The following is a 22,246-nucleotide window of genomic DNA, read 5'->3' on the forward strand; positions in this document are numbered from 1 at the left end:
CATGATCACAAGTCACAACCTCTAAATTCTTTCAGCACTTAACGGCAGCCTAAGAGATAGGACATGAATTGGTAGCTGGCTGAGGACTTTAGCTGGGAGTCTTGTAGGTAGAATAATGATATTCTTTTGGAGGAAAGCATACGTATCATTAAGAAATAAGACACAGAGAATTGCTCATGGTAATTTTTCTTCTCTTTTCTGATTCTCAGAACAAAACTGTGAAGTAGAGCTAATATGATTTTCCCACTTTTATAGGATAACAGTATTAATATAGGAATCCCCAATATGCTTGTTTATACAAACTTTTAAAAGCTGGAAGGGAGGCAGTGTAGCGTAATAAGTGGAAAGAGCATGGGCTTTGAAGTAGACAGACTGGATTCGAATCCCAGCTCTGTCATGTATTAGTTGTATGATCTAGGACAAGTCAGTTTTCCTCGCTGAGCTTTACCTGTAGAAATGGAAAAGATAATATCTATCGTACAATGGTTTGGGGCAGATTAAATAAGACAATTAACTAACATGTAAACATGCCTGACAAATAGAGGATGTTCTTTCGTGTTAGTACTCTTCCTCCTACCCCTTGCCCCTGTACTTGTTTGTGCAAAGGCTTTATCAGCAAACAACATTCAGGTGAAGTTAAAAAATACTTGTCAAGGACTTGCTGTGAACTTCTAAGCTATGTGGTAGAAAGAAAAGAACTTGAAGACCATTTCCTTTAAGGAACCGATAATCTGTACAGGCAGAGAAAAATTGCATATAAAAAACAAATATGTAGCATAGGAAATTAGAGAAGAGAAAGATTTTTTTTTAGACTGGAATAATCAGGAAAGGCTTCATAGAAGATGTAGGAATTGATGAAAATAGAGGCTGCATAGGTGTATAATACATTGTGTAACATTATTTTTGTTCTAAACAGAAATGTTTTTCAGCTACTCTATAACATAGAAAATTGATTCTTTTGGTCCTCAGTCTAGTTATCTTAAATTTGAGTAATTTGAAATTCAACAAATAGTAAAAATAGCAATATTTTATTTGAATTCTCTCTGTACACTATATATAAAACTTTCCATTTAATTTTTAAAGGAAGATATTTAAATTATTCTTCACAGTCTAAAATATCCAGCCTACACAAGTCTCAGGGAAAGGTGCTCTTTGTCCTAGAATGGAATGGTCCCACAGAAAAAGCACCGATATAGCATAGCATATAGATATCTAAAGTGAACAAAACAAACTAAAATTGTCTATGTGCATAACAAAGAAACATGTAGACTAGAGGGACTTAAATGGTAATTTAAGAATCAGGAAAGATTATATGCATTTTTTAAATAATTTGGACAGAGAACTGGTCTTAATTATTAAATTTATTAAATATTCTTAAAATATAAATATGTATACATATATGTTTACATGTATGTGTGTACTCATGTACATGTCTGTGTTTTCTTGAAAGGGGTGTTTGTACTCAGGCCCCATGTTACTGTATCATCATGGAATACTGTGCCCACGGACAACTTTATGAGGTTTTGCGAGCTGGCAGGAAGATCACACCTCGATTGCTAGTAGATTGGTCCACAGGAATTGCAAGTGGAATGAATTATTTACACCTCCATAAAATTATTCATCGTGATCTCAAATCACCTAAGTGAGTTCTGGAGCTAATTTTTCAGCCATTTTGTTTTATTGTTTTGAAATATGGAATTTTATCAACCATAGTTGAAGCTTTTGGACATCATATTTTCAGTTCAGTTTAAATTAGCACAGTGGATAACTCTATTTGCATGTTTGGGGGATTACTGTTAACCTACTTACCTATATGGCAGATATGTCCAGGCACCTGACAGTAGTTTTCCCTTTTTGTTGCCTTTTAATTGTACAACTATGAAACAAAATATATTATTAACTAAAGTATTCACTTTCCATCATCTCAGATAATTAATGCCAGACTTTCCCACTGGAAGGCTTGACTTGTTGTTTTCCTAGTGTGTTCCCCCCAGAAAACCAATTTTTTAAAAACTGAGTTTCAGAAATATATACAACAGGATAAAAATGGATAAGAAACAGAGGCAAAGAGAAAATAAAAACATTAACTACAGCTTGTTCACAAAATGTATGCCATAAGATTCTGTACAGTTGTTAGAGGTGGCTTATGAATTTGGCTTTGAGCTTCCTAGAGTCTAAGCAAAGAAGGAAACAAGTAGTAATGAGGTTCACAGTGTCCATTAAATAATATAAATTGGTTATTTAAGAGAAGCAGAGCTGTTTCTAGTAACCTGTTTTCAAAATGATTCTTCGGCTACCAATAACCACTTCAAGAGGAATGTTTATTCAGTTCCCCAAAATGCATGAAGGAAGGAAAGGAATTGATTAAATGGTATATTTCAGTGTAGCTCCTATTTTTAAACATTATTTTCATTATTTCCCACCACATTTTTGTTTAGAGAAGCAGAGAAGAATTAATCTTTTTCCAAAAACATATTTGCATAGTGCTTTCATGGTTTATAACATTTTAAAATATCCATGATCACATCTGCTTTGATCTTAGCAAAAATGTATGGAATAGATATAACAAATATCATTTTATCATTTTATGTAAGAAAATCTAGAACTCAGAGCCCAAAGTCATGGAGCTAGGACTTGAACCCAGAACTTAGACCACAGACCACTGCATTCTCCCTCATCATGTGAAGATGAGGGATTCACAATTAATCCTGCCTCTTCTCCATGGAAGATACAAATCTGTCCTTGATTATCAACTTCAAAGCAGCTTCTATTTATCACCATAGTTCTCAACAATGTTTATTATAGTCGTTAGCTCACTGAACAACCTTCTCCTTGCTTTACTTGCCAATAAACTTTATTATAGTGTTCATTCCTTCTGTTCACATTTTTTACACATTTTACACATTACACATTTTTTAATCTGTTGCTTTTGTCATCCACTGCATACACATGAGGTACACAAAATACTTGCCGAAGACCTCTTTGAATGGCCTCCTTCTTAACCACCTTGTTCTCCTTAAGAATTAATTTTAGGAAATTCCCTGGCAGTCCAGTGGCTGCCCAGGTTCAATCCCTGGTCAGGGAGCTAAGATCCTGCAAGCCAGGCAGAGTGGCCAAAAAAAAAAAAAAGAATTAATTTTAGAGGAAGAATTCAGGAAATTTTAGGATATGTAGATCACACGCTACTCTCTTTACCTCTTGTCACTTAAAAATTAGAGCAGGCACTTCCTTGGTGGTCCAGTGGTAAAGAATCCGCCTTACAATGCAAGGGTCGCGGGTTCGATCCCTGGTCAGGGAACTAAGATCCCACACGCCGCAGGGCAACTAAGCCCGCGCGCCACAACTACTGAGCTCGTGCACCTCAACTAGAGAGCCTGCGTGCCGCAAACTAGAGCCCACATGCCCTGCAGCCTGTGCGCCACAGCTAGAGAGAGAAAACCCAGACTCCACAACTAGAGAGAAGCCCACGCGCCGCAACGAAAGATCCCACATGCCTCAATGAAGAGCCAAGTGCTGCAACTAAGACCTGATGCAGCCTAAAATAAATTAATAAAATAAATCTTTTTAAAAAATAAAATAAAAAAATTAAAATTAGAGCAATAAGTTTGTTACCCAGTAAGTCTTTCCCTCTGCTATCAGTACCATCCCGAACCTCCAGCAGCCTTGGCCTCTTTGGGTTCCAAGCTGACATTGAGAAGACAAAGGTCAATCTGCTGTAAAGAGAGATTTCATTACCTACGTTAAATCTTTAGGCTGTGTGACCCCAACTTTGTCTCAGAAGACTTCACAAAAGTCCCAACGTTGTATCTTCTCTAGTCTCCTCCCATGTCTATTCCCTCTTGTCATACTAACAGGTCCCAAAATGAGCAGAACAAAAGAGGCAGAAGAGGAAGCTTCTAGTGTTTTTCTTACTAGGTGCTTATCACCTTTTTTTATTTTCAGCATATATGATACCATCAATTCTCCAGTTATCTCAGATATCCCATGATATTTTAATCCTTATGCATTTTCACCAAGACTAACATGATTAAATCAAAATTCCTAAATTATGTAAATTATATATGTCACATACAAAACCAGGGTTAAGATATGGATGAAGGTATTCTAAAGCAATCATAAGCAATGAACTGTTTGGTAGAGAGCCATCTGACATTGGCGGGGAGGGGGGCAAATGTCAAGTTCCTGGTTCACATAGAGGAGGAAGGAGATAGATTGAGAAGTTTTCTCTTTTCTAGCCGCCTCGATTCTGATACTATTTGAGTATTAAGACTTCTTGTTAAAATTAAGTCTCTATATCATTAAGCCTCTGAAGCCCTAACTCATTAACATTCTGAAGTTCTAAACAGGTTACTTCAAGTGAATTCAGTCTAGTGTGTGTGGATGCTAATTCTCTGGATTTGACTGGTACTAGATTTTATTCACTTTAAGGCTAGCAAAAGCAGTTTGCCCCAAGTCACAAACCAGATCACTACTGTAACAAGTATAACATGACTGTGTGGAATCTACCTAAGCTTAAATTTATTCCTGCTTTTCCTTATCAACATTAATGGAATCCCAGCATACTTATTAGCCTTTTATAATAATGAATCCCTTGTGTCATGGTCCCATGCATGATTTTAGTTGGCCATCATTTAAACAGTGTTTTAAAAGAAGTGTTTTTCCTGTTGAGTTGTCTGAGACCAGCAAGGATGAAACCCAGTGTTTACTGAGATGGGTGCTTTACATATATTACCTCATTTAGTTCAAATGAAAATTCTATGAGACCATTATTACAGACCCATAATCCCTTATCCAAAGCTCTTGGAGTCAGATGATTTCAGAAATGTAACATAGGGCATTACCTTACACCCCCAGCTAAGTCCGGGGCCACATCCTATGATCAGCCACATTCATAAATCTGCAGCAAAACCTTTGACAGTCACACAAAGTGGGATAAATTGAGTTTGCTTTATATATATGAAAAAATATTTATAAAGAATTTTTGGAGATTTTTGAATTGTGGATAAGATACTGTGACCTGAATTGTCTCCATCTTACAGATGAGAAAACTGGCTTAGAAGAATTAAGTAATTGGCAAAGGTCACACAGTTAGCAGTGGTGGAGGCAGGATAAAACCAGATGTAGAAAGCCCACTATGCTATGCTACCTCACAAGTATGAGTGATGCTGTTTGTGGTGTGTAGCTAATGCCCCAGTAGTACTGGAACTCGAGAGCTGAATTCTGCAAGGTAGGAGGCAGCAAACAAAATCTTCAGTTGCCAGTTAGTCGTGATTTTCATTAATACTAACGATCTGGATGTGTTCTTTATTTCTTTTTAAAGTGTTTTAGTGACTCACACAGATGCAGTAAAAATTTCAGATTTTGGTACATCTAAGGAACTTAGTGATAAAAGTACCAAGATGTCCTTCGCTGGCACAGTAGCATGGATGGCGCCAGAGGTGATACGGAATGAACCTGTCTCAGAAAAAGTCGATATATGGTGAGTGGTGCCATCTGTGCCAACCAGAAAGCCTGTTCCCACTTTCACCCTGTTAGCGCTTTCCTCTTTCAACACGTCTACTTTCCCAAAATATTCTTTAGTATTACTCACTTCTGGTTGATTTCAGTCTCATATAATCTGAGGTACTACCCAGCATGATCATCACACCTGGTAAGAAGGATTGGGGGAGAAGGAATTAGGGTGAATATCCATTCAGTAAGTCATCAGTTTGGGGGACTCCCAGAGAATATGCTGAACTTTCTGGAAAACTAAAAGTTCACTTCATATAGCCATTTAGTATAAAAGTCTTTCTGAAATATACTATATAATTTTCACCTTCTTGAATAAAATATGTTAAACAAAGTTTACCTATTCTTGGTGACTCAGACCATCATTGGGTATATCAGTGATGTACTTTGCTGTGATACAGTTATATGATTTAGACCTATTTGAGGTGTATGGGGCTGTTTGCCCTTTTATTAAACAGCCCTGATGGGCTATGCTTTTTTTGGGAGGGGGTTAATCTTTATTAACTTTTCCTCTGAGGTTACAAATCTCTGCTATTAATAGTATATTTCCCTTGGGACTTCCCTGGTGGTCCAGTGGTTAGGACTCCTCGCTTCCACTACGGGGGTCATGGGTTCAATCCCTGGTCAGGGAACTAAGATCCTGCATGCTGCGTGGCCTGGCAGAAAACAAAACAAAACAAAAACAAAAACAAAAAAAACGGTATATTTCCCTATAGTTGCTTTTCTTCCATTCTTAAAATTGGCTACTAGTAACTTTTAGACTTAAAACCAAAAAAATAGCATATGTTAAAATTGCATGTAATTTTAGAGTAAATAAGAGTAAAGAGTAAATAAGATAAAGTAGAAATGTGGGATCATTTGTAATTTGGGTAATTATTACCAAAATGTCCTCATTTGGGATTATACCAATTTATGTTCCCAAAACAAATGTGTAAGAGTGTTTTTTCAGTCTCAGCAACAAAATGTGTTAAACTTTGGGATTTTTTTGCCAACCATATAGGTAAAAAAACAGTGTCTTAGGTGCAGTTTTAATTTGCATTCCTCTTCTAATATTATAAATAAGGTTGTACATTTTTTCATATATTTATGAACCATTTGTAATTTCTTATTTGTGAACTACTGTAATCCTTTACTAAGCTTTCTGATCTTTTATTCTTATCAACTTACAGGAGTATTTTATATATTAAGGAGATTATCTTTTTGTGTATATGAATTATAGGTACTTTTCACTTTTGTTGTTTTTCTTATGGTGGAGGTTTTTTTCCACATCAAGATTTTCTTTTAAGCAGTTTGATTTATCAATCTCTCCTGTTATGGCTTCTGGATTTCTTAATTAGAAAAGACTTCAACATTCTAAGATTCTTTTTTTTAATTTCCATGTGTTCTTTGACGATTTTTATGATTTCGTTTCTCACATTTAAATCTTTGATACATTTAGAATTTACCTTGATGTAAGATGAAGTGTAGATTTAATTTTTTCCCCAATTCTCCCAACAGCATTTATTGAATAATCAATTTTCCCCACTGGTGTGAGATGTCACTTCTCTCATATACTCAGTTCCTATATGTTTTGGGTCTATTTCTGGATTTCTATTCCATTCCAATATTCTGTCTGACTATTCATCACCAGTGTTAATTATTGAAGCCTTATAGTATGTCTTAATATCTGATAGTTGTTGGTTACCCCCTCATTAATTTTCTTTTTCAGAGTTTTCCTGGCTGTTTCTATTTTTCCTATAGCAATATTAGAATTTTAAAACTGGGTATATATTCGATTGAAAATTAATAAATGAATAACTAAAATACAAGTCAGTCTTTCTGAAATGTCTTTTATACTTGTTCCCGGTGCTACTGTAGGTCTTTTGGAGTGGTGCTCTGGGAGCTGCTGACAGGAGAGATCCCGTACAAAGATGTAGACTCTTCAGCCATTATTTGGGGTGTTGGAAGCAATAGCCTACACCTTCCAGTTCCTTCCACTTGCCCTGATGGATTCAAAATCCTTATGAAGCAGACATGGTAAGAAATATGTTTCTCCCAATATTCTCTTTTACCTTCTTCCTCAAAACCATATTTAAAACTCTCTAAACTATGTTTAAAACTGCAAGGAAGTCTCTAACGTGTATTTGGAGTGAATAACCTTACTTTGTGTAAAGTCTAGGAGACTTGGAATTTGAGAACTTTGTATTCAAATACTTGCTCTGCCCTTTTTTATCTGTGTAATTTTGGGTATGTCATCCAAGTATCAGTTTTCTCATCTGTAAAATGGGGATAACACCTACTCATAGAGTTGTTGTGTTATGATTAATTAAAAATTATAAATAAAGAATTTGGTGTGATATCTTAAAATAGTAGGCCTTAGTAAATGATAGCTATCATTACTTTACCAGTCCTAAGGGATAATTATTATAAAACAGATCCTAGAGATTTCCAGTTCATCATTAGAGATATCTCATAATTACATTTTCCTTTTGCTCTTCAGTACTTCAAAACTGCCTGAGACATAGCCACACATGGAGTCAAAAATATTTTTTATAAAGTAGAGTAAAATCTTTATCCTCCTGGACACAACTTCTCAAATGCACAAGCTATTTTTTTTTTTTTTTAACTTTTAGGCAGAGTAAACCTCGCAATCGACCTTCTTTTCGGCAGACACTCATGCATTTAGACATCGCATCTGCGGATGTACTTGCCACCCCACAAGAAACTTACTTCAAGTCTCAGGTAAGTCTGGAAACTGTTCCAGGTGCTGCTAAACAGACAGGAAACTCTCAGTGAGAAGGAGTAAGGGTATTCTGATTCTGATAGCAATTATATAACTCTATTCATTGTGAAACAATAATGATGATACCTCACACATATGACATTTTTGGAGTTTTTTAAGCACTTAACATATATTATTCTCTTATTTGAAGATAGCATGTATTAAAATTCATCTTCCTAGTGGGTTCTGGTGAAGTTGTTGGAGAGAAAAGAGGAAAAGAGGATATGAAAACTGTATGTACATACATTTGAATTAGAATTACTGCTGACCTTCATGAAAATATTGCTTTCCTTAAAGTTAGAAAAGCTAAAGTACAGAGGAGGAAAGTTAAATTCCAGAGAGAGCCCGTTGATTAAGTTAGGCTTTTCACTAACTTTAAGTGTGTCACCTAGTAGCACCAAATAAAATATAATTTAATGTATCTGTTAGCCTTTACTGCATTACTGTCCCAAAACTTATGGCTTAAAACAATAAGCTGTTGTTTAGCTCATGATTCTGTGGGTTTGTAATTTATGCTGGGTGGTTCTTCATTTGGCTTTGACTTGGGCTCACTCACGTGTCTGCAGTCAGTTGCCAGGTCGACTGGGAGGCTGGCTGGTTCCAGATGGTCTCATTCACAAGTCCAGCGATTAGCTGGCTATTAGCTAGAACACCTCTGTTCTCCTCCACGTGGCTTCTTATCCTTCAGCAGGCTAACTTGGGCTTGTTCACATGGTCTTCTCAGGGTACCAAATGCAGCAAGAGAGCAAGCCCCAGCGCACACGTGACTTTCCAGCCTGTGTGTGCATTGTGGCTGCTAATGTCTCATTGGCCAATGCAAGTCACGGGCTAACCCAGATTGAGAAATAGATTTCACCTCTTGACAAGAGAATCTGCCATCACATGTTGTAAGGCATGGGTGCATTACTGATAAATTTGTGACCATTAAATAAAAATGCTGTAAATGGCATAAGGATCAGTGGTCTAACCACTGTCAACATGGATAGGGAGTTGTGAGGGATCAGTATACGTGAGGTCCTTACTTACCCCTACCAGACCCAGGCAATAGCAAAAGGAGTAAAATGGGATGAAACTATGGCTTTTGAAATAATTGTGACGATCTTAAATTATAGCTTTATGCTTATAGAGTTTTAAATATAGTATTACCTAATTTCTTCTCATACAGAAGAAATTTCTTCTCACTTTCCAAAATGAATTTTTGCAAGATGAATTCCATCTCTGCATTGACTTCCAGTATGATTTCAAAGATTCATTCTCAGAGAATTTCTTCTCAGAGAAGAAATATTATTACCAATTAGTGTCTCAGTCTACTCCTAATAGCCCCCAACACCAATGGGTGATGAGTTTACCTACCAGGAAAGTATGCAGTGAAAGCAAACTGGACTGGGTGGGGCATCATCCCTGGGAGTTAAACAAGTCCTCCAATATGCTTTATTACCCGGCCCAGCCAGAGGCTTGGAGTACTTGCTTCTCTGGTGTCTGATAAACAGAGATACTCCGCCCATCAGATATCGGGGAATATCTTAATTAAGGAACAAGGTTTTTGTAGTTTCTAAGGAATAATAAATCAGAGACCTTTCCTCTATTGCCTAAAGTTCTAACACTCTATGACCCACAAACTTAGCTCTCCCCACACTGTGCCTTTGAATAGTCTGGCTTGCCCCTGTAGTTTTTTAGTGTTTCTGGGGGATTATTATGTAAGTAAAGTGTTTGATTTTAGAGAAAATAAGAGGATAACTTCATGACATTTCCTATGTTCTTTGATATGCATTCAGGTAAATTCCCTTAGAACTATTAAAACTATTACCTATCTATACAAATACATGTAGGTATTGGTTACTGGATTAGAAATCTTTCAAATATTTTCTTTTGTTAAGAAGAAGACTTAAGTCCTCTTGTGAAATGAAAGAGAATAATAGTGAGTACTCTCTAGGAAATTTTTCAAACTTTAAGATATGGTTACAATCACAGCGTTGCTTCCTTTACAAGAAAACTATACGTACTACAATTTTGAAAAGCAATTTTTGGTGAGAATACTAAGCCACAAGCCATTGAGAGTATAACTGTACATACTTGGAAGACATCAAATTCTAAACAGATTCTACTTGTGTGCTCCCAGTATATCACTTCTGAAGCCAGTGCCACACTTTCTGAATACCCACCATATATATAAAACACTGTGTAGTACAACTAAGTCCCCACAGTTGGTATCCCTACTTGTGTAAATTCACTTTTATTAATCTATGCAGCATTAAGATTAAACTCAGAGAAGGTTCTCTTAGAGCAAGAGTATGAAAAGGAGAGGAAGGGGAGGAGAAGGAATGGAAGGGAAAAACAGTGCATTGGACATCTTTTAATATTCATAAATTCTACCACAGTTTTCTCCCAGCATAAAATTTTACCTCTCCTTAAATAGTTCAAAATACCCTTGCTAGTTCCTAGAATCTTTCGGGCATTTACAAGCTGATTTGTTTCTGGGTCTGAAATTCAGACCATCTCTGGCTGATGATAATAAAGTATTGGGTTGGCAAAAAAGTTCGTTTGGATGTTTCCCGAATGAAAACCCATCTTACGGAAAAACCCGAACGAAATTTTTGGCCAACCCAATATTTATGAAGTAATGAGGGAGGTACTGGGAAAAGTAACAGATTTTGAGCCTAAACCCCTGTCCTGTGACCTTGGATAAGTCACTAAATTTCCCTAAACCTCAGCTTACTCATCTAAACAATGAGGATAACCATATCTTCCCTTCCTTGTGGAGTTTTGGTGAGGATCAAATAAGATAATAAACATGCAAGTGCATTATAAACTGTAAAGAACTGTTTGATTGTTATTATTATTCACCTCCCACAAAGCTATAAAAATTAAGCCTCCTTGGAGGTGTTACATTCTGGATACTTTTTCTTTCTTTTTTTAAGACCCATTTATCCTTGTTTTTATTATTAGAAATGGGAAAATGGTTATTCACTGGTTGCTAATTATAAAGATGATGGGTTACTATTTGAGGAATGGGTATTTAATGTATGTGAGAAGCACTGGTCTTTGAACCTGGGGACCTGGATTCTGGTCACCATTACACCATTAATGTGGATGAGTAATTGGATGCCACTGGGCCTCTATTTTCCCACATATAAAATAGATGTAACAATGTCTGCCATATATCTCAGACATGTTATAAAAATCTAATAACTAAAGTCCTTGGTGTTTGCTGCTACTATAGAAAGGAAAAAGTTACATAGGAAGCTAGAAACAAAATTACCTAGGACATCTCAAACTCTAATTGGGAATTTAAGATTGAGAGTTTTTTTAAGTCACATTATTCTGTATAATCTACAAACATAAAATACATCCTTTTTACTTGTACAATTTGATGTGTTTTGGCAAATATATACACCACAAACAAGATACAGAACATTTTCATCATTCCAATTTTCTCCATGTCCTTTTGTATCCAGCCCTTCCTCCCAGCCCCAGTCCTTGCTAAAAGGATATCTGTCTTCTATTCTATGGTTTTGTATTTTCCAGAATGTCATATAAATGGAATAATATGATATGTAGGCTTTTGTGCCTGTCTTCGTTCACTTAGCATAATGCATTTGAGATTTGTCTATGTTGTGGTACATATCAATAGTTCATTCCTTTTATTGCTGAGTATATGCCACTGTAGAGATTCTGGGTACTTTTTCTGATGAACTCCTGAGATGGATAAGATGGCAGCTAGGGAGCTCCATCCGCAATTAAATTCCTATTAATTGTGTTTTGACTTTATCCTCCCCCAATGGGCAAGAACTAGTTTTTTAGCACATAGTTTTGCTTTTCGATAGCACTTTTATACCTGCGGCCTCACCTCCTGCCTGCTGACAAAACACTTTCCTCATCAGTCATCCATCAATGGTTACTAGCTGCTGGTTGCCACCTTCCCCCAGAACTGTCAGTCAGGAGTGCTGCCAAGAGCCCAGCTGACTCCTTCCTGAGAAAAAATGCTTCATCTGTTTCTCATCAACAGCACATGTATAAGGAAGCAGCATATATAGAACAGATGAACAAAGCAACCGATTTCAGTACAATATTAGATTCTGCCAAAGCTATTGCTTCATTCCTAGACAATAACCCATTTCTCCAAGTAGGTAATTATTGCTCTGGTATTCAATTACATTTGGTATGAGTCTTCAGAAAACATTTTAGCCTGGTCCCAGATCCCAGCTGCTAGGTGCGTCACGTGCCCTGCTTCTGAGCTCTTCCACAACCCTCTGTCTTTGCACCATTCTAGTTTCCTTTTGAGTGCCACCATGACCACCCAGAAATTCAGGGGCTGGGAGTTGAAGAGACAGATAGCTCATTATAGGGACAGACTATTCTACCTTAAGAGTAATTTCATCATGAGCAAGTAGGCGCTTAGGCACAGGCTGGGCACTTATGTGGGGAGACAGTAAAGAGGACTCGTGCCAATCAAGATTTGGACTTGACAACATCTAAGACCCTTCTGACTCAGAATCTATGTTTTCCCACTACTTAGCCCCTCAACATCCTGCTTCTCTATGCCTCAAGCTAGGCTGGAGCTGGCTCAACTTCTTTTTTTACTTTATAAAAATTGTGGTAAAATATATGTAAAATTTGCCATTTTAACCATTTTTAAATATACAGTTCAGTGGCATAAATTACATTCACAATGTTATAAAACTGTCACCATTATCTATTTTCAAAATTTCTCATTACCTCATTAAGCAATAACTTCCCATTCTGTCTTCCCCACAGCCCCTGGTAATCTCTGTTCTACTTTCTATCTCTATGAATTTGCCTATTCTAGATATTTCATGGAAGTAGAATCATACAATAGTTGTCTTTTTGTGTCAGGTTGGTTTCATTTAGCATGTTTTCAAGGTTTATCTATGTTGCAGCATATGTCACAACTTCATTCCTTTTTATGACTGAATAATATTCTACTGTATGGATATATCCTATTTTATTTATCCATTGATATATTAATTCAGCTTCATTTTGACACATATTATGAGAGAGAAGAGAAGCAAGGTTTGGGTACAAGAGCTTCAGTCTACTGATTGAATAACTGAAAGACTGGAGAAGACAAAAACCTTCTAGATGTTACAGCCTTTCCCAGGCCTTATCTGGGATATAAAGAGGATTCCATTCATGACAATAACCCAACTGTCACTGTATTTTTCCCTTACCTGCTTACACAGGACGTAAGTACCTTGTGAAGCACTCCATACTCCCTCCCTCCACCCTACATGCAGTTTGGGGGAATCCCCAGTAACAAGTGGGGGGGATCTCAAACAGCCTCATATTAATGTCTGCCCTACTTTCCAGTGACTCCGGCTGGAACGGCAGTCTTCCACCTAGCATCTGCTGGGTATTACTTTATTGGTTAGTACTGTTTTCTGCTGAAAGGCTGTAGTCCCCAGCTGGCATCCAGTGGATGCTGCCATATCCTTAAGGCACTGCCATCACCCACCAGGAGCTGCTGTTTTTTGCAGTTGCTGAAGCTCTGGACTTCTCCATATTCCAAAGTTGCACATTGTTCTGTTTATGCAATGAATTGTTCCTTTCCCTGTTGAGTTACATTTTGTTAAAGGTCACAGAATAGTGCTGATTATGGCCCAAAATTTTACAGGTGTTAGTGGAACAAATGGGAAATGCCTCTCCACTCCTATGTTGATGGTTTTGTTATAGGTCAAGATCACACAGGATTCCTTCTTCCCTCATGTTTTCTTTCAGAGACTCCTTAATCTCTGTGCAAATTGGCTTCAGCCTGCCCACCTCCATTTCTTAGTTATGCCCAGAAATGTCTAAATTGCAGATTAAGTGCAAATTGGAACTCCTATTACATAAAGATTCTAAGTATAGTGATGGAACTCCAAAATTAACATCTACCTGTAACACAGTACCTTTGGGGAAAACACATTATTAATCAGTACCTGGTGTTTTCCCACAGAGGGAACTTCTTTTGGGAAATCTACTTTCTTAATAAGTTTCAATCTTGAGAAGGTTTTCTTTAAGTTTCACATTCCCGTAAGCTAGATGTCAGGAGGTTTATTTCCTCTAGAACTTAAAAAATCCGATCTGTGATATCTGATTCCTCACTGCCAGAGGGAGGTATTCCTTTTCCTGGTCCCTTCTTTAAGTGTTGGAGTAGAATCTACTGACATGTTTTTCACAAAAGAGCATGCTTTAAGGCCCACATTTGGCCCTCTCCCTTATCCTTCTTAGGTCCAACAACTCTTGATTTCCATCTTTGGCCTCTTAAAGCTCAAATGCTCTTCCTACTTCATGACTTTGATCTGATGGCTGAGAGAACAGCATTACCTGGGGCTCAGCCAAACCTGCATTTACTGCTTAGATACAGTCAAAGACTGTTACCAAACAATGGACAGTGCGTTCTAGATCTCGGCTCTTTGATGACGTTGTCTGTGAGGTTTGATGCCCGAAAGTCAACTGACTAACAGAAATCTCTCCCCAATGGTCAGTCAACATATATATATGTGAAGAGCTAACGTATTATAAACAGATAAGTAGGATGACCACTTTCTAAATAATTGCAGTATAATTTCCTCTATAAAAATAAATGAAGGACTTCCCTGGCGGTCCAGTGGTTGAGACTTTGCCTTCCAGTGCAGGGGGTGTGGGTTCGATCCCTGGTTGGGGAGTAAGATCCCACATGCCTCGCGGCCAAAAAACCAAAATGTAAAACAGAAGCAATATTGTAGCAAATTCAATAAAGACTTTTTTAAAAAATGAGAAACAGCAGATTTGGGGAGAAACTTCTGTAACTTCACAACTACTTAAGCATAACTTCTTCCATGATCTAGAGAGATCATTTTTAACATGAATCTAAAAGTAATAGAATAGCTCTAGAAGAAGATGATACAATTAGAAACATTTGGTTACATATCTAGCCTTCACTAGAAATTATTTTAGATAATCTCATTCGCTTCTTGGGATAGTAGTGTGTATATAATTTGAGGAAGCGTCTCCTTTAGCTGCTTTTCTAGAAATGGTCTGTAGACTATATTCCTGCAGAGATGTTCCTACCTCCTAAAATTTAGATAAAATTGGTCTGAAATTCCATGCCCTATGCAAAGTCCAATGTCCTTTTTAATACTTCTGTGAATTCCTGGGAGATTTATAATTTCATGGACACTTTGACTCTGTTTGCTTGGGCCCCTGTTCCTGCCATCTTTTGGTTGTTCCTTTATCTTTTTCCTGTCTTTGACCTAAGCATGAAGTTCAGCACCTTTCCTTGATTTAAAAAAACAAAACAAAACAAATAAAAACACTCATCCAAAGTCAAGGTGAATGTCAGAGACTTTACTAAAGGTTTAGGAAATTGGAAGAGGCTTACATTTTGAACAATTAAATCACACGTTAGATATCCATCCCTCTCCTAAAATTTTTGTCAGACTACTAAAATGTTTGGCCATGCTCTTTCTCCTCCTCCTCCTTCTCTCTTTTCTTTTCTTTCCCCCTTCCCCAAATTCCCGTATAATTCCCCATATTTTTATCCCCATCTCCTGCTGTTCATGCCCCTTGGATCTTCTATTCCAAATGTTTTCTCAAGATATTTTCATAAACAAAGCCTAGGAGGAATTCTGGTCCAGATGTAAAGATGATCATATTGTCACTGACACATGCTTGTACCATATGGTTATCAGAGCTTTTCTTTCCAGCCAGGCTCTCTCAGCCACCATCCTGACTTAAAATTGAGCTCTTTTGTTCCAGAGATGATGGCTAGCGTGCCAGCTGTGATGTTTCTTATGGCTAGTGCTGACAGAAAATTAGAAAAGACAGCACTGAGTACTGGACTAAATACAGAAAATGGGGTGAGGAGTGGGGTGGGGTGTGCAGATACACTAGCATGAGATATTTTGCTATCAAATAGCATTTATTGAACATCTATTCTATAAGGCTCTTTAGTAGAAGCATACAGGGGGGGAAATCTTGTACATGATCCTATGGTTATATCAGGGATTAAAACTCCTGGACTATTAACAAAATCTAATTTGTCCTTGCCTAGGCTGAATGGAGAGAAGAAGTAAAAAAACACTTTGAGAAGATCAAAAGTGAAGGCACTTGTATCCACCGATTAGATGAAGAACTGATTCGAAGGCGCAGAGAAGAGCTCAGGTCAGCTGATGTCTCCTACTTCACCTCTTCTCATTCCCAGGTCTTCAGATATTAGCAGGAACCCTTGTTGTGAATCATTTCATTTTCTACACACCTTGCACTTCTGCTGGTTATTGTTACTCTCTTTAAAAGTTGGTCCTCCTTTATATCACTTTTTTATCGTCTCCCCCCACCTCTGTTATCCTCCTTTATTATATCTCTGCAACAAAGATTCCTGGAGCAATGCTATTTGTTTATTCAGCCGCTGTCCTAGGTAACATGAAAGGTCAGAAGTTTATAAGATGTAGTACCAGGCCTCAAGATGCTTATAATCTATCAAGGGATAGAACATATGTTCTCAGATAACCACTAGATTAGACAGGATCTGTAGTGTGGATAAGTATAAATGAGTGATGAGTGATCGTGCTTTAACTGCATATTTCCCTTAACATATATTATACTGTATTCTTATTAAGATATTGCCAATACTGCATAGACAAAGGCTGTAAATTATACATAAATTGCATTCAGTTTTATCTGTAGCCCTCCTGGCTATCCTGTATGGCTGGATATGACCCTTAACAATCAACTAAGTGGAAAACTTGGATTTCCCATCTCCCACTCACTCTTGTCTGAGTCTTTGCATCGGACAAGGGAGTCTTAAATTTAGAGGGCCTCTGGGCAAATGCTTTTGAGATAAACCATCCTGTTCTTGTTTCTTTAGAGCTGACCTTAGTTCTCCCTCACATTCATCAGCTTCACTGCTTCTGTGTTTTCTTTGATAGGCATGCTTTGGATATTCGTGAGCACTATGAGAGAAAACTTGAGCGGGCTAATAATTTATACATGGAACTGAGTGCCATCATGCTGCAGCTAGAAATGCGGGAGAAGGAGCTAATCAAGTATGTATCCAGACCACTGTGTCCTGACTGATGTGGGTCTATCAGTTGGCTGAAATGTACTACTCTTTCAGGTTGCTGCTACTCAGAACCGGCAGCTATTTTATTCGTCCGCCCAACGTTCCTTAGGGCATGGGCCGGGCACAGGTCCCCGCCCCGGTGAGGCTTACAGTTGAGCGGAGTTGCCACAGAGCTGGTTCTCGGGGGCTGTGCGCTTGACAAGCCTCTGCAACTTCAACCTGCCGAATGGCTCAGGAAAGGGGTCCTCATTTCAAGAAGAGCTTGGTGTGGATGCGTGGGAGCTTACTGCCCCCTGGGGAAGTAAGGCAGCTGCTGCAAGCGGTTCAGGGTATTCCTGAGAACGGCGAGAAGCCCTGGGGTCCTGACTAAAATAGCAGCTGCTGAGAATAAGTAGGACTTCAGCCACTGCTCTGTGTCTCATGAGGCATGTTGGGGACGGGAAGGTTGGCCTCCAAGTCCGTCTGCGACCTGAAGAAAAAAATGAAGTCAGGTTAGTTTGAGTTATTTTTTTTTTTTTTTCCTTTTTAACCTGAAGAGCCGCCTTGCTATTCTTCAGATAGCCTGTATCTGTTAAGTGTGGCCAGAATCTGTGGGTGGAGTTAACCTGTGAAAACATTCTGCCCATCTTTTCTGTCTGCGGTGACTGAGACGTAGCTTTTGCTTTCATTCTTCAGGCGTGAGCAAGCAGTGGAGAAGAAGTATCCTGGGACCTACAAACGACATCCTGTCCGTCCAATAATCCACCCTAATGCCATGGAGAAACTCATGAAGAGGAAAGGCGTGCCTCACAGACCTGGGATGCAGGCCAAGCGGTGAGCACCTGTACTGACCTGATATTCAGATAAATGGGGAAACATGCCCCTAAAATACATGATCAGATGATGGTGGGTGTGGCCACACGGTGCCACGTCGTCAGCGCACTTGCCTCTAGATATGGCCTAGGGAGGGGGGAGAGAGTGTGTCATGGACTCCAGGAATCTAGTTTTTACTGTCTGAGGCATTGATATTTATTACCTTAGCATGGAATAGTGAAAAGAGAAATGAACTGGGGGCCAAACAGACCTGGATTCAAATCCTGGCTCTGCCTATTAGAAGCTGTGTGATTTGGATCATGTCACTTGACCACTCTCAACCCCATGGGTAAAACGGTGTAACTATAGCACGTGAGATTTCTTTTTCTTTTTTTGACCCCTAGTGCACAGAATTGAGTTCACCATAATTCTTGATTTATGCAACATTGGTCCATGCATGTCCCACTTTTATTTATTCATTTAGTTAGTTCTTTTTAATAATGTAATAAGTGCCTGTAAATCCACCACCAAAAACAAAAGCAGGCACTTTGATAATTACCTGTGTCTAACCATATAGTTCCCCTCATCCCACTCCTGTGTGGAACTTTCGTGAGGTTTAAATAAGACAACGTGTGAAATCACCTAGGAAATCATAGTTACTCAAAAAAAAATGGGTTTTTAAATTTTTGTAAAAGATGCCCTTTCCCCTAATTATAATACATTTTCCTTATATTAGTTTAATTTTAGAATGCTCTTCCAGTCAGTTTTTATTACCAGACTCTGCTAGAGCCTCATTCCTCCCAAGGAATGGAGAGTTGACCCTATCCTAAATTAAAGCAAAAGAAGGAAATATCCCTTAACCTCTTAACCTGGGGTGTAGACCCAGCAGTGAGACTTGAGCTAAATGCAGTAAGAATAAAGACAGTGAGAAAATGCAAACCAAGCGTGTATTTTAAGTCTTTCAGAACAGTGACCATTCCAGCACAGCATGACTAACATAAATCTAAACTACTGAGGGATAACTACATGGATTAATTCCAGTTTTGCTTTTACTTACCGCGCCTGACCATCTTCTGGTCAAGCTCTGAGAAATTGTTTTCAGTTGGCACCTGGCAAAACCCTCCAGGAATCCCAGCACCTCTCTTCTTTTGGTGTACAAACGAGGCACAGACTTCACCTGCTGGCTCCTCCCTGCAGTCTGCCGACAGTTAAAACAAAGAGCACTTTGGGAGAAAATAGTACTGTTTAATTTTTCACAGTGTGAGCTTGTGTTTACTTTTATTTTGCCTGTGAGAAATGCATTTGAAAGAGTTTGACAGCACCAGTAGATGCTTAGTCAATGAGCTGAACTTGTCTGGAAAGGCAACCCGGAGTGGGTATTAGAGCTGCAGAGAGTTATGCTTTCAGTTGATTGCTCCTTGAAGGATTTATGTTTCAGATTACTTGGACAGTCCAGTGATTATAGAGTCAGAAGGCCAATGCCCACTGAGGCGATCAGAGATGAGAAACCATCCATTATCCTTTAGCCTTGGTTTCAGTTTGTGTTTAGTTAGGGACTGAAAAGAGAGTCGGAGTTCAGTGATGGATCCACCAAGCCCATCACGAGTGAGTATAGTCTAATAAGATAATCTAAATACTTCGTAATATGGAGAAGCTTGGAATGGAGGAAGAACTATTTCTTGGTGTCCAAAAACTTGGCTTCAAGTTGTGAGTTTTGCCATTTACTAGCTTTGTGACGGACACAAGCCAGCTAACCTCTCTGATCCCTCAGTGCCCTCATCTGTAAAATGGATATTGTAATGGTAGGAAACTTGTGTTTTATATATTGTAAATTGCTTTGTCAACTGTGAAGTGCTGTCTCAGCGTTATTCTTTGATTTTTGCACTGCCAGGTTCAATAAACGCAGCCTTTACCTGACTTAATGGCACTTTCACCTCAGCTTTCTTTTAGATCCCGCCATAGCCAGTTACTGTGTAAGTATTGATAGATGCCCTAACTGGGCTTTGGAGGGCTTTCTTTCCTCAATAAAAAGCCCCAGGACCTCCTCGATCCAGATGCCTTCTGTGCCACAAGTTGGCCAGCTGACCACAAAGCTGTGAATCTGAGACAGGAAGATGCTGACAGCAGCACAGTACCCTACCCGCCTCATCATAAACCAATTATACCTGGAACTTCTGTGCGAAGACAAGCCTTTAACTGAACTTCTCCTGAAGGAGAAGAAAACCCATCTCCTATTGCCTGATGCCTACTGATTTCCTGTGAGGCTCTTCAACATGCAGTCCTTAGTTCAGCATCGTCTGAGAGCGTGGCTGCTGAATGCAGGCTCTTAGGCCCCATCCCAGACCCATGCAGTCATTTCAACAAGCTCCCAAGTGATTTGTACACACCTTCAAGCTGTATTCTGACTGTCCAACAAGCCAGACTGTCAAGTAGGAGAGACTTCTTGTCTGGATTCTATCAGTAATGAGCTGTGAGACCAGGAGCCACTTGGGCTGGGGTTTGGGTTCTTCATCACATAGGATGAAGGCAGAACTGCATCTGTGGTTTCCTTACAAGGTCTGGGACCCCCTAGGGCCTGAATAGAGGTGTCTCTGAGGCCACTGCAGGGGTAGAGAGGACACGGAGGGGGAGCCCCACGGGGAGGGGCTTCTGCTCTCCCTCCTCTCTTCAGCTGTTCTACTATATCTGGGTTTGGGTTTTTTAAGATACAATTGACATATAACAGTATATTAATTTCAGGTGTACAACAATGATTCAACATATGTGTATATTACAAAATGATCACCACAATAAGTTTGGTTAACATCTATCACCACACATAGTTACAAATTTTTTTTCCTTGTGACGAGAACTTTTAAGATGTACTCTCTTAGCAACTTTCAAATATACAATACAGTATTAGTAACTATAGTTACCATGCTGTACATTACATCCCATGACTTATTTATATCATAATTGGAAGTTTGTACCTTTGACCCCCTTCACCCATATCGCCCACCCCCTATTCCCACCCCCCACCTCTGGCAGCCACCAATCTGTTCTCTTACTGTATCTATTTTATATATTAGGTTTCTCATAATTCATTTGAGTAAAGGATTCTGTTGTTTTTTTTAAAAAAAAAAAAAAAGAGTTTGGGCCCTCCAGCTCGGAAATCTCCAGCTCGTTTGTGTCTGTCTGGTCCAAAAGAAGGGTGGGGCTACTCTTTGGGGGGAAGGAGGTAGCGATACTACCTGGCATCCTAGAGTCTCTGCCCTGAATCAGTTCATCAGTTCAGAAATCATTTATTGGTTGCCTGTGTGCCTTGGTGTTGGTGTGTGTAAGGTTTACCTGCAGGCTCTGGGTTCCTCCTGCACATGATCCACGTGACTAGCCCAGTGGGCTGAGAGAGGCCCTCCTCCCTTTAGGAACACGGTAGAATACCAGGGTCGTTCCACATGAGCCCTTCTCTTACTGGCTCTCCACAACCTCCTGGGCTCTCTATTAATTCCCCCTCCTCTACTGCCACCCACTTCGGCCCCTTCCTGAAACATTTATTGAGTACCTACTATGAGCAAGACTCCTTGCTAGTATCCTCCACATGCAAAGGTGGATATGACTTAGTAGCGGCCCTCAAGGGGACCGTGTCTAGACGAAACTCCCTGAATTTAGCCTCTTGTCTAATTAACTGAGGTTTCCTTCTCTGGTCCCAGACCTCTGTTCTTTGTGATCCCTTGTGGGATCCATCATCAGACAGATTTCTGATCGTGAGCAAACACCCATGCCTGTGCCTTGGCATATTGGCACCAAGCTGAGAGCTGATACTATGAGGAAGAGGTCAAGAAGCCTGTAGGGTAAAATTAGAATTTAAAGGAGATTGAGTACTCAGCTAGTGAGGTACAGAATAAAATCCAGAAGGAATAAAGGGAATCCTCTGTAAGTGGAGATTAGGTTGTTTCTAGTTTTCTGCTATTTTAAACAATGCTGTAACATAACATCTTCCAACATACATCTTTGTGCACATCCGTTATCTCCACTGGATAAATCCCTGTGTATGTAACTGCTGATTCAAAGATTATGTGTATTTTAAGGTCTGGGATACATTTCCCCAAACTTGAATGTGTCTTCATGTGTTTAAAACCAAACCTGTTCTTTTCTCCCAGGCCAGA

General features: G+C 38.9%; 2 protein-coding genes across 7 annotated transcripts in view; one reads left to right on the top strand and one right to left on the bottom strand.

Moving 5' to 3' along the window:
• Nucleotides 1-22,246, top strand: part of MAP3K13 (mitogen-activated protein kinase kinase kinase 13) — a 159,790-nt gene that overhangs the window by 128,174 nt on the left and 9,370 nt on the right. For all 5 annotated transcript variants that reach the window (XM_082461447.1, XM_082461448.1, XM_082461449.1 and 2 more), the window contains 8 exons: nt 1,451-1,642; nt 5,321-5,479; nt 7,366-7,524; nt 8,121-8,229; nt 16,302-16,411; nt 17,176-17,292; nt 17,985-18,122; nt 22,241-22,246. The exon at nt 22,241-22,246 is cut by the window's right edge and continues 781 nt beyond it. In XM_082461447.1, coding sequence (XP_082317573.1) covers nt 1,451-1,642; nt 5,321-5,479; nt 7,366-7,524; nt 8,121-8,229; nt 16,302-16,411; nt 17,176-17,292; nt 17,985-18,122; nt 22,241-22,246 — 990 coding nt within the window. The remainder of the gene's footprint in view (nt 1-1,450; nt 1,643-5,320; nt 5,480-7,365; nt 7,525-8,120; nt 8,230-16,301; nt 16,412-17,175; nt 17,293-17,984; nt 18,123-22,240) is intronic.
• The window catches only part of TMEM41A (transmembrane protein 41A), a 27,830-nt gene continuing 22,915 nt past the window's right edge, over nt 17,332-22,246 (bottom strand). For both annotated transcript variants that reach the window (XM_082461558.1, XM_082461556.1), the window contains 2 exons: nt 19,159-19,299; nt 17,332-17,778 (listed from right to left, as the gene is read on the bottom strand). In XM_082461558.1, the coding sequence (XP_082317684.1) occupies nt 17,561-17,778; nt 19,159-19,299 (359 nt within the window). In that variant the 3' untranslated portion in view covers nt 17,332-17,560. The remainder of the gene's footprint in view (nt 17,779-19,158; nt 19,300-22,246) is intronic.

Source organism: Balaenoptera physalus, assembly GCF_965194825.1.
Source record: "Balaenoptera physalus genome assembly, chromosome: 4".
In the NCBI taxonomy this organism is placed as follows: domain Eukaryota; kingdom Metazoa; phylum Chordata; class Mammalia; order Artiodactyla; family Balaenopteridae; genus Balaenoptera; species Balaenoptera physalus.